The sequence below is a fragment of the Synchiropus splendidus genome, chromosome 1 (assembly GCF_027744825.2).
Source record: "Synchiropus splendidus isolate RoL2022-P1 chromosome 1, RoL_Sspl_1.0, whole genome shotgun sequence".
Lineage (NCBI taxonomy): Eukaryota > Metazoa > Chordata > Actinopteri > Syngnathiformes > Callionymidae > Synchiropus > Synchiropus splendidus.
The window spans coordinates 11,771,010-11,783,698 of record NC_071334.1 but is presented as its reverse complement, the minus strand read 5'-3'; the positions used below and the strand labels follow the sequence as shown (position 1 = coordinate 11,783,698).

The window sequence follows — 12,689 nt, the reverse complement described above, 5'->3', positions numbered from 1 at the left end:
AGATTTGGGTCAAGAATTTGTGTAGCAAGGCACCCCGCCCCTCTTTTGGTGTCGGTCTCTCAAGTGTCAGTGATTCAGGATTCGAGTATACACTCCACACCAGGATTTGTTTCCAACCCGGTTTGATGTCAGCCAGTTAGGGTATGACCTAAATCCTCTAACCTGAAGTGGCTGTGTGCCTTTTTGTCCCCTCCAGCTTTATTTAATACAACTTTGTTTGTGATCCATCAAGTCGATCAAGCGTTGCGATCATTACAATACCTTGATATTTCTGATTTAAAGTGAGTGGTGGCTTTTTATTGCCTAAGCTGTGTATAATTTTGTTGTTCATGTCTCTGGGAAGAGAGTGAGAAAGATAGGTGTTCCCGTTGACTGTGTGTGTATTTGTGTTCATGAGATGCAGCAAACAGCCGTGGATGCAGTTGTTCCACTTCAGCGGTAATGAATCCCACTGTGCTACTAGCAGTTACCTATAACTCTCATCAATTAACATCCCATACACACTTACACACACCCGTGCTTCTCTTTCATGCAACATTTACAGCAACAATCATGTATTCCCAGAATTCAACTGATTAGTCAGGGGATAGTAGAGGGCAGAGAGACCCCTCCTTATACTCTCACTGCACTGGCTGTCAAGCCTGAAAATAACTTTATTACTCTTTTAGCCTGAAGACATTCATTCTTATTCAGCAGGGAAGCAAACATGCAGCCAGGCCCAAAGAGTGCCCTGGTTGTTACCCTGTAGCGAGCCCTCCAGTCCAAATTAAATTTTTTAATAGATCGCTTAGCCAGATTTGCGCCCAAATGAAATCTATTTCAAGCTGTTTCATCAGTCATATTACTTAATCAGTAAAGATGTGTCTGGCCGTGAAACAAAGCACGCACCCAAAACTTTATTTGGAAAAGGTGGGCTCATCTCAAGTTTCCACGTTGGTCTGTTTGTGGTTTGACTCGCATGCCTTGTTGGACACCTTTGTCCTGTCTGCTCTTTTAGAGAAGCCAGAGTTCATTTGGATCAGGAAATAAAGCTGCAAATATTGGGATATGAGAACACAGAGACAGTGTTGAATGGGGATGGGCTGTTGAGGTTTCATAAAAAAAGTGTCCTTATTTTCAGAGCTCTGTAAACAGCACTCACTATTTAAAAATGATATGAAGATTCATTTAAATGATTGCTCTAACCCAAGGATTTTAGGGCTTTGAATGTCTTATAGTGGTCTCTGAAAATGAGGGTTTCAGTTTCATGAAGCTTCATGAGCTGATCACTGGTTAAGTGTAAGAAAGTGTTGAATGGTCTTTGGCAGTTTTGCTATTTTCTACGCCGGTGGATCTGGCCAGAACGAAAGAAACTGTCATCCTAGGGCCTATTTATTAAACCACACAAGGTCATAAATAACATGCATTTGCCGTCATGAAGCCAATGATGGGCTGATAAAGCTTCATGAACTGCTGGATGCCGTTCTCTTCTCTGTAATATTTGGCTTTTAACAACTATTTAACAAAACCTCACTTAACATTGGGAAACTGCTTCATGAAGCTTCTTCAGCACATCACTTCATGAAGCATGCATGAAGCCACTCAAAAAAAAACAAAACCTCAAACAAGTTTTGCTCTGGGTCATGTCAATTCATAACCTAAGTATGATATACTGTATGTGATTGGTAAAGGTCAACACATTGTGTTGTATTTTATGTGCATTTATTCACACACATAATATGGACTCAACATTGTGAGCATGATCAATATCACTATTTTCAATGAGGTCCATAAGACTACTTTCAAATGTGATCACTAATTTAAGACCTAATTTAATGTCTTAAAATTAAATAGTCTCTTCAAATATTGTTAACACATTTCATGTTTATTCATTTATGTTACTAATGTCTTTTTAAGTTTCTAGATTTATTACTGAATATGGTTTCCTTCATCCTATGCCTTCATCATCTCTGCAGGTAAAGGATGTTTAAATCTGTTATTATTATAAAAGCTATTAAATAAACTATTATAATAGTATAGTACTATTTATTAGTACTTATAGTACTATTTGTTTTTCTATTTAAATACCATCCTTATGAAGTCTTTAGACATTGTAAGAAAGAAGGGAATGCTAGAAACAAATCACAAGCAGACACCATTACAAATAGTAATGCTCAAGAGCAGCAGCCCACAGACTGCTGAACACCTGCTAAATAGCTTGTCACTAGGGTGAAAACGGAGACGGCAAGAGTGATGCTTTCAAACCAAGGCTAGTCATCAAACACACAAGCTTTGTGCTCAGAGCAAGCGTGGAAAGGAGAGAAGATAAAGTAGGTTGACAAGCTTTTGTTCAATCCTTATCTGAATTCATCAGGCTTTCAACGCAGGTTTTACCTCCTTTTGACATTGAAAACATTGAAGCTATATAGAGGAGCATGCACCCACTTTCTCACATGGGGTAACCCGAGACATTTACTTTCATTTCACCAGGCCAGACGGCATCTGTGCCTAGTATAAAGAAGGCATTTTATGGAGCCGTCTTGCACACATGCATGCACACACGCACGTCACTCTGTCACGTCGGAGCAGAATTAGACAGTGTCATGGTGCAGACTTCACTTAAATTGCACTCTTTCTAAAGCTTTTTAGTCAGTGGTGACATTAGATAGAGGGGCAGGTTTATTACACCCTTCAGTCTATCACTCCATAACAGCTGGCAACAATTTTCAAATGAAATGATGGAAAGAATACAACTGAAGATTCACAAACTAATAACTGCATGGCGAGGGCAATATGATACACCACAAGCCTTAATGTGTGCACCTGATCCCAACACACGGCCTGAGATTGTTGCTCTGCATCTCTTTATTTACCTATTGAGTCAGAGCTGTCAATCAAGAAAGCCACATAGTATTTTGTGGAGGTTGTTTTGGCATGTTATTTTAAATCCACAATTTGAAGTGGTGCGTCTGCTTTTTGAAAAGCTGTAGGTCCATCCTTCATAGCCGCAGGGATGGATTATCCATATGATGAAGTGGGGGCACCACAAGATTGAAAGACTTGTTTATAGCTCCTATGTTTGTATTTTTTGTTACTCATTACTTTAGCAGACACTTTTCTTATGAGGAAAAAGCGTTTTGGAATGGATACTGGAACAAATTAAAAAAGCAAATCCGCCTCTATCCACCTCTATCACTAAAGATGTATTTGCTGAAAGTGATGCAAACATATACATAACATTGTGCTGCCACTGTTTGTGCTGGGGAGGGGGGCTCCACACTGGCTTCATCTGGGCTGGTGATGGTGAATCTGTGTCAAGAGATGCAATGGAACCTCATGCCCAAACACGTTGCACAAAATGAGATTGAAACATAGGTTGCAACACAATTTAATTTGTGCTACAAAAATCTCAATGTATTTTAATTGAAATTAAGAACAGAATTTGGGCATTTGAGTTATGTATGATTCAGTTTTGAAACGCTTCAAATGCAGAATCTCTTTCTTTATCCTCTACTGTCCTCTGCTCTGCATATGAACTGCCTTGAACTGCGTTCAGTCACGGCCAAACCCCATTAATTTCACCTTCATTCAGAAGCTGACAATAGACAAAACTGGAAGACGTATGATGTTTTTAAAGAATAGAAAAAGAAATCTTTGGACGGAATTCTAATTTGGCAGATGTTTTCAATTAAAACTGCAGGAATGTGACCCACTGTGGGCTCTGCAGCTTGTCAAATGTCAGAAAGTGGTTGGCGTGTGTAACTTTAAATATTCCAAGTCTATGGTGAAAAAGCGATATTTTGTCAGCTTTGAAACACTGAATGAGAGGGTTTACAGAAAGGTGAACTGGACTGCGTGGTTCAGTACATAGATTTCTTTCAAGAAGTAGTTAAGATGTTTTTGTGCTAAGAGCAGCCTTTAAGTAAGGACATCATTGCTGTAAGCTCTTAAATCGATTGTTTCCTTGCTTGGCCAAGACTGTCCATTCACTGCGCAGAACGGTGTCAACCTCGACCATAAATATTCACATATATAAGTCAGCAATGTTTACACTGAGCACAGAACAAATGCAATATCTGATATTCAACTGTGCATCCATCTTTTATCGCCTCGCTGACTATTGGTGATGGAGTGAGTTTCATTTTCAGACCTCAGTTGGTGGGGCTTTTATTTGAAAGTGAAAGGGATGTGTGGTTTTAAAAAAAAAGTTATTAACCAAAGGTGATAGTGATTAAGGTGATATCTTGTGGGCACAGAAGGTGATGAACCCCGCTTATGAAACGTCCCCACCACTACTGACTTATTCTATCTTAATGGAAGAGCTTGCATCCAAAAGAAGCACTTTCCTCACTTCTTTCTTTAATCTGGCTTTTTGGCCGACCTTCAATTACAAAAGATGCCTGTGGGGTCGCTCTGTTGCTTATCTTAGCTTAGCTTAGTAAATAAACAGTGTTCTCTGTATGAAAAGGACGTTTGAGGGAAAACTGCCGGCCATCTGTCTTTTTGTAAATTTTGATTCCCGCTGCTGCTCATGATGCAAAGTGATTGGCAACTAATGAGGCGATCACAGTTAGGTCAACCATGCCACAGGTTTGTTTATGTCTCCATTTAGCGTGTGTGTTTGTGAGTGAGTGGGCATGACGTCAACAGACCAACAGGCTGCAGCTGGACCACTTCCCTCAGGGCTGGGATACTTCACCCCATTCCCTCCCTCACTTCATCTCTTCCTGCAACTTTCCTCTGTTTCTGTCCCCGATTGCTTCAAGATGAGTTTGGTTTGCCTGTCCATACCTCGGAGCCAACATAATCCAGACTTCCTTTTCTTTTGAGTACAAATGCGGGTGCCTGTGTGTTTGTCGTGAGAAGTGTAAACAGATGCCACAGTGAACACATTGACTCTTTTGTCTCGTTCATCTCTGAACACATACAAACATGCTCTGCAAAAGACTTACAACTGTGGCGAGACGTTTCCTGTTGAGAAAAAAAAAAAAATCTTTTCTTTGGCTATTTACCTGATGGTCTGTTTCGTCTAAGGAGTTACAATCATGGTGTTCACGCATATCTGTTGTCTACAAGATTTTTGGAAGAATGATCCAGCAGGAAGCGTTTTTAAACATTAACAGCTGCCCTGGTAAATATTTTAATGCGCTTGTGTAACACTAATTTCAGAGCGATAGGATGGGAAAAACACTTTTTGCTTTGTTGATGTTCATTTTTACTTATTAAGGACGTTTGTTGTATACCTTGTTTAAACATTTCAGTGAATCTTCCTGTGAGGGAACGTTTCAACCGTATGCACTTTGTACTCTAGGTGGCAGTAGTTGCCTGCAATCCGCCTCCTGGCTGGTGGTGGGGTTTATTAAAGAATAATTAGAATGATGTATGGGACCGTCTGTCTCTATCCACATCCATTTCCCCCCCAACATGACTGTTTCATAGAATAAGTATCAAATTAGGAGCGCACAGGCCTTTTATATGGGCCATGTGAAAACACACCTCAGCGTTTAGCCATTTATCATCAGGCCTGTTTGCCTGTGCCAGTGTCAGTGTCATTGAGCCGTGCGTTTAATGTATTGAACGTCTGAGGGTACCAAAAGAACTGACTCAGCCGACCAGTTTTATTGGTGGAGTGATTGACTTTTGCTCAAATTATAGTCATTAGCCATCATGTCTGCGTTAAAACGACAACCTGGTGGACTCCTCACCCATGAGACAGGAACAAGAAGCTCAGCTAGAGTTTCCATGTGTCCACCTTGACCAGTAAAAGCACCGCAGAAGAAAGAAAAACTGTGATTGACAAGACGTGTGAAACAAGAGCATGACTTAACAGGGCGACCGGCTGTCTGTCTTTCTGCTGCTCTTGCTCCTGTTTTCATTCCACCATTGCGCCGCAACAAACACTCCATCTTGACAGCGGTTGAACTGTGCCGATACCCTTGAGTGTGCGTGGCAGAAAGGGAGGCTTGTCAAAGCAGCGGTTGTTTACACTCTGCCAGGAATAATAAGAGGGGGTCGTTTTTCAGAAGCGATTAATCACCGGCAGCCCTTGCACTTGTGACGACTATTCCAGACACAGGATAGATGTCGATGGGGTAAGTTATTTGTTGTGGAAAGGAAACAACTGATTGCTGTTGATCCATCACTGTTAGGAAGATGTTAGGGCCATTGTGATACAGTAGCGACCGTCAACACAAATGGCAGGATGGATTTTTTTTTTTTTTGATGCATTGTTGTGATAAATTACATCGCCAATACATTTCACATTTGAAAGTACCATACCAAATGACTCCATACGTGAGGAATGGGATGGTACTACTGAGCTCTACTTCACTTGCGGATGGAACGTCCGATCATCTTATCGCTTCTCTCTAAGATTATCCAATAAAATAAACCTGTATTCATGTATGACATGCTCCAGAAAATGTTAAATGTGCAATATTTACGATCAAATATCTTTGTGTGTGAGTAGAGCCGTCTGACTTGACGTTGAACGGAATACGGTCAGTCAACAAGTGAATTGAGCACGATTTAAACTTTTGTTCCGACAGCGTTGGTTGTGTTCCTGTCATTTTGTTGCTTTTTCTATAGAGATTTTTCCTTTAATATTGCTAGACCACTGTCATCCCATCCACTTCCTTGTTGTTTTCTGGTTACTGTGAAGTGCTTTAGGTGTTGCAAGTAATAGCCATTTAACGTCCAGGACGTTTAGTCCAGCCAATACTTGATAAATGCATGTGTTTGTGCTGGATAATTCCTGCGACTTGGCAACTTGATATTTTCTTTGTCGAAGAACCACAGTTACAAACATAAGTCAACAAGACAGGCAGACAATTTGCCCTCTATGACAAGTGAGAACTGAGTATAACCTTGATCTGGTTTAAGAAGAGCAGATGTGAAGGGTAGAATAACAATGTGACTCGCCTGTTATCAGCATTGAATTAACAAACCCATTAACTTATATCCACAGCAGTACTGAAATGATTGGACTAAACAGCACGTGTAATTTCAAGATCACAAAGGATAGAAGTTTGTGACGATTTCTCTAAGTGACGTGATGCTGGCTTGAGTCAGATCTAAAGGGAAGGGAGAGCCCAATCTTTTCATCTGACATTTTTATTAAATGCATCTGAACTAAACTATGGTTTCCTTTAGACCATGCCAGAACCACTTAAAGAAATCAGAGTCGTTTTTTTTTTTTCTTTTTGAGTTAGCAGGGTTCATTAGGACCAGACTTCCTCTACCAGGGAGGAAAAAGAGGACACTGAAACCTAGAAATGCCAAAGGAACAAGAGGAACTACCACAGAATAACCACAGAAGAGGGCAAAAGACCACAAGAAGCAGCATGGGGAACAGAAACTAACTGGGAGGAGAGAAACAGGACAGGCAAACAGGGAAATGGAGAGATTGAGGGGGAGACGAGTCAGGGAGCACTTGGATGCCAGTCTGTTTTGTGACAGCTTGACACCACAAATCAAACTATGAAGACAAGTAACAAGACAACTGTCACTGGGATCACTGCCAGTTTGCTTGCTACCTATAGGCTACAACACTCTAAAGCCATTGTCTTTCATTGCATCTGTCACACACTAGCTCTAGAATGGGGGACAAAAAAATGATGCTTTTTCTTTAAATTCCTTTATTTTCTTTTCTCGAGAAAGTCAGTATACTGCACTATTCTCTTTGGCAAACCAAGGTTGCTGACATGGCTACGATTCAGTCTTTTAATAGTATGGAATTCCTAATGAAAATGTCTTTGTTTGAAGTTGGTGAGGTGTAGCGAAAGGAGGAAAGATGTGGAGTTATTTGTATCGAAGTGACTGTACCCAAACCCAGAACTTCAAATACTATACAGTGCTACAAATAACTGGATGTGTGGAATTTGCCTGTGTGTGTTTAAATATTTTTTACAACCCACCCGTCAACCTGATCCCTGCAGTACCCCAGTAGTCTTCTTCTTGTCACCCTATTTCATTATTTGTCACAGGAATCGCTGCCTTTTTTTAACTTATGTGATCTTAAAGGAATATATTTGTTTAGTTTCTACATAATTCTAGCTACCTGCCATTGGACTGGGAACACTGTGCTCCTCTCGTCTGCGGTGAGCTTTCTTGTTTTTGTTAAATGTTATCGCACCACTCTGTTTTCCAAGGTGCCACACAGCGGTAAGCGCCTTTGTGTCAGGATTAGTAATGGCTACTCCTGAAGAGGTATAGGGTTTATGAGCGCTTACCTCCACAACCATTAAGAAGATTTTCTCCAAAAAGGGGCTTTCGGCTTTTGTTGCTCATTCTGAACATAAAACCTTTGTGGTGCCAAATTGCCTATCCAGCTGTTTTCCTATTGGTTTGTTTCGCTCTGTGATTTCAGTTGGCTGATTGGTGGACACGGCCAAGCTTGTGCTATAATCCAAAACTTCTGATTGGTTGCAAGTTACTTTGCCGCTGAGTTCTCAATCTTTGATTGGCTCCAAATTTTCCGACTTTTTCTCCTGTTTCCAAGTGGTAACAACGGCTGACCTCAAAATGATGTGGAATATATTTGAATTTGAAGAATGTATTCTAAAAAATGGGTCAAGTTAAACAAAGTAAAAAAAATACTGACAAGTTTTAAAAGTTATTTTATTAAAAATAATTGCAAGTGATTGCATATCTTTGGCAATTCACAATGTAAAGTATTTATCATGAATTCTGTCTGTTGTCAAATGGAAATGAAAAATGTACTGACAGTATTATGTTTTTTTCCTTCTTTCTATCATTTTATTCATTAGTTTTCATCAGATGTCTAATCAGGAGTGTGAACAGTCGGAGTTAATGCATTTCCATTGGAATGTATTGCTGCCTTTTGATTGGCTGCAAAAGCGCTTTGAGTTCGACGACTGTATCCAAGTGGAGGCAAATTCTACCTCCGCTGTACTACTTAAAACCATTGTATTACAACAATTACTAAAGATATCAGATGGATATATGCAAGTAAATTAGGTTTCAATTCAAAAGTTCAGTTAGCTTGCTATTTGAACGCCAAGATTAAAAGGCATCTCATTTAATCTAAAACATATTGAGTATAATTTCTTGTTGTCAGGTGTCTTGTTGTCAACAGTAAAAAACAAAACAAAGAGATTACAAGCAGAGGACTGCAAAAATACACCCATATATTTCAAACTCTCATTTTAATGCCACTTTAATTTTAATCCTTTACATGCCGAATCCTTGGCCCAAGCGGTGCACTAAATTGTGTTTGAATAGAAACTTGAGTCTGGACTCTGATTGGATGGTGAGATGCTCTAATTTTTTGGTGGTAACCAATGACAGGCAAAGCCTTGCATGTGTAGTGGGGGTTCCACATGTACCACAGCTCCAACCCCCACATGTCAATCAATGGATGTAGTAAAATAAATGTAGCTATTTATGTCAACCATAGAAAATGAAGCCATTACCTGTTCAAAGTGCATTTTTATCCTGTATTAAGCTGTACTTTTTACATTTTTCTTATGCATTCTAGCTTTATAGAGCATTCATTGTGACTGAGGCAAATAGCCTCACTTTCCTTTCTTATTGATAACATTATTATGTCTATTTTTGCCTAAAGTTAGTAATGCCGGCTATCTGAAAGATTTAAGTTCCCCATATACAAATTATTTCTAACCTCAGTTGCCAGTTTCATTCACCCTCATTGTGGGTTTTCCTCCATTAGCTTCACTCCTTTTGTTGTCTCCCACAATCCCCTCTCCTTAGCCTGGTGCAGGGACCTGGGGAACATAACAAAGAGTTTAACAAAAAAGATACATTGATTTGTTTTGTCAGGTGTTGTATCTGATATTTGAACACCTTGCGCCTGCACTGGGAAATAGATCTGTTAGGGAAAGTAAGCCTCTACTGAGGTCTCCCTGGGAGATTTCAGCTTTTGTACCTTAAATCAGAAGTTCCCTCATTTTGTTTGTGCTACCAGCTTGTTTCTATCTGTACTTGGTTGATCATTCCGGTAAGTAACTGAGCTGCACTATTCAGATCCACAGATGTTCTGAGAGAGATTAGCAGTAGGTGATGCGGGGGTGACTGGCCTGGCCGTGCTGCGCATACAAGGGTTACGGGATTTTGTGTTTTCAGGGCCACGGGGTCACTTCAGCCTACACATAGCCTTTTCTTCATGCAGGAGCATGAACACATCTGTCAAGTTGGAGTTATGCCACAGAAACGGCTAAAAGTTCCAACATGTCCTTCAAAGAGGAAAAAGACACCTCTTGTGTCCACCTGTATAATACTTCTAATATTCAAGTGTCTTTCTCTGGCAGATCAACCGAGCTCCAAGCTTCGGCACAGATCAGAAGATTGATTATGACGTGAAGAAAGGGGCTCTGCTGAACGCTCTCAAGCTCCTCAACATCAGGTACTGTTCTCATGAGTTAAACAGATTTGTACATAGCAAAGTAAAACTCTAGCTAAGGAATAAGGGTGTCTCTCAGCGAGGCAAAGAGTCTTATGATATTGTTTATGTTTATTAAGTTGCACACGTTTCCTGACTGGATGTACAGTCCTTCATGCTTCTCTGCTTAAGTCAATCGAAGTGTTCCCTCAACCTTCTTGAGGCTTTTCCTTATTGGGTTCATAAGCAAGTGTGTGTCAATTGTGCACATCTTCACACGCAGACACAAGGGTTCAAAGTTAAATGCGAAACTCATCACATTCAGACTGTAAGCAAGCCAAGTCTTTACAAGGCTGAATTGAGTTCATGTGTAAAAAGTTGATTTCTCATGTTCTGATTATTGTCTGAATAAAAAGCAATTTATAATAAAAATTAAACAAAGGTTACCAGATGCATTCTGATAGGCATTGTCAGATTTTAATATTTTTTGTTGTTTGTGTAGAAACACTGATACTAAACTTAAAATATATTTTTGTCCAAAATGCAGATACATCACAGCTTGTTTATTTCTAATAAAATAGTCATGAAACGTAAATAACTCCAACATGGTAAATAAATAAATGAAACCAATAACGTTGATTAGTCTTCTCAAAAATGTAAGTGTATGTGCATTTTCCTAAATTAAAAGAAAAAAATATATTGTCAAAAGTAGAGGACAAAGACCTTCAGCTGACGCAATTTTGTTGCGGCGCTTTGTTTCTTGCTGCTGATCGCGTTTTTACTTAATATTTTCTGTATGGTATATTGTAAAATATTTGTATTCATACTTGTTTTCATCACCAGTAATTATTTTTATTTTATTTTAGTTTTTTACTGCTCTGGCTCAAACTTGAAATTTGAAATATTCAAGCATGTATTTTATGCATTTATTTTCTGACTCATTTTGAGCGTTTTTATGATTCTTGTTTATTATTTTTTTAAATAACTTTTATAAAGTAAATGCATTTGCATACAGTGATTTGAATTTGCAGCTATACACCAACATGTGAATTAACATAATGTCCTTAAACAATGGTGAAGCCTTTTTTATTTTTATTTATTTATTTTTTTGAGTGAGTGAATTAGAATATTTCAGCCATGATCATGTTCCAAAGGTTCATCGTATAGTGTCCTCATGTGCCCTTTAATTGTCTTGAACCCAATATATTCCCATTTAAAAAAGGTCATGAATCCATGACTTCAAATGAATGCAAATATGTTTGTTTTGCCCTTGCTGGTTTTCCCCTTGCTGTGCTGGGACTTGGAGCTGCATGGGTTGTGTTTTTCTTGGCATGGTTCTGTACTGTCCCTTGGCTGTGCACTGATTGATCATTGTACACAAGACCTTTGGATCTTTGCTCTCTTTCTCTGTCTCACATCTCTCCATGTTCACCCGAAACTAAATTTAGTCCCAGGTCACACAGTCACACAGATCAGACCGGCACACACAATGGATCAATTATATGTAGCAGAGTACATCTAGTTTGGCAACCGTTGTGTTTGCAGTGCCAACTTTCCATACCAGGAAGCCACTTCACCCTGTTAACCTGGTTAAGCAAGAGCTTAAATATAAATCACTGAGCCAAATGATTTGTATGCTGAGGTTTATGGTGCTGTTACAGATTTAAAGACTGGACTTTATTATTTTCAAATTTAGGATGTCTTGAAAAGTAGAGCAGATCTCTTTCCGCTGTACACACTACTTATGTTCCTGCTGGAGTGAAAGGCAGCTTTGTTCTACCTCGCTCATTTTTTCCTTATATAGTAGTGACTTTGACTTTCCTATAGAGTGGGGGTGGGAGTTGATGGTGCACAGAGAAAGGGTCATGGTCTGACTCTGCTCCAACACCAACTGTATCAATGTGGGATCAATTCTGGAGCAGCCAAGCATGGACATTGATAAACCTCAGCCCACAACAGCACTCAATATCCAATTTAAAGGGCCGGCGATGAACTAAAAAGAATTGCCCCTTGTCTAGGCAGCAATGGAACAGTTGTTTAGAATTAGCCATCTATTTTTGCTCTTTTTTCCCTACTTGTTTATTCTTTTTTCTCCCCTTTTGTTGCATTCTATTTGCATTTTTTGTTTTATAATATGGAACAAATCAAACATAATCAGCTGTTAGTGTGGTTGTTGGACGTCATCCATGTGAGGATGAACACCGCATGGCTTGAAATAATTAAGTTTCTGAAGGAAACTCATCACTTTGGTGCACAACAGTCCTGTCTAAGTGCAGCACGCCCCAGCTTACTCTTGTTATATCTTTTTTTGATTGATCTTTTTGTTTTAATTCATGTAAGTGTCTTTAAA

At 39.4% G+C, this 12,689-nt stretch overlaps 1 protein-coding gene across 5 annotated transcripts in view; it reads left to right on the top strand.

Annotated features, from left to right (window-relative positions):
* Positions 1-12,689, top strand: part of ttll7 (tubulin tyrosine ligase-like family, member 7) — a 67,096-nt gene that overhangs the window by 20,678 nt on the left and 33,729 nt on the right. For all 5 annotated transcript variants that reach the window (XM_053856992.1, XM_053857806.1, XM_053858569.1 and 2 more), the window contains one exon: positions 10,269-10,363. In XM_053856992.1, coding sequence (XP_053712967.1) covers positions 10,269-10,363 — 95 coding nt within the window. The remainder of the gene's footprint in view (positions 1-10,268; positions 10,364-12,689) is intronic.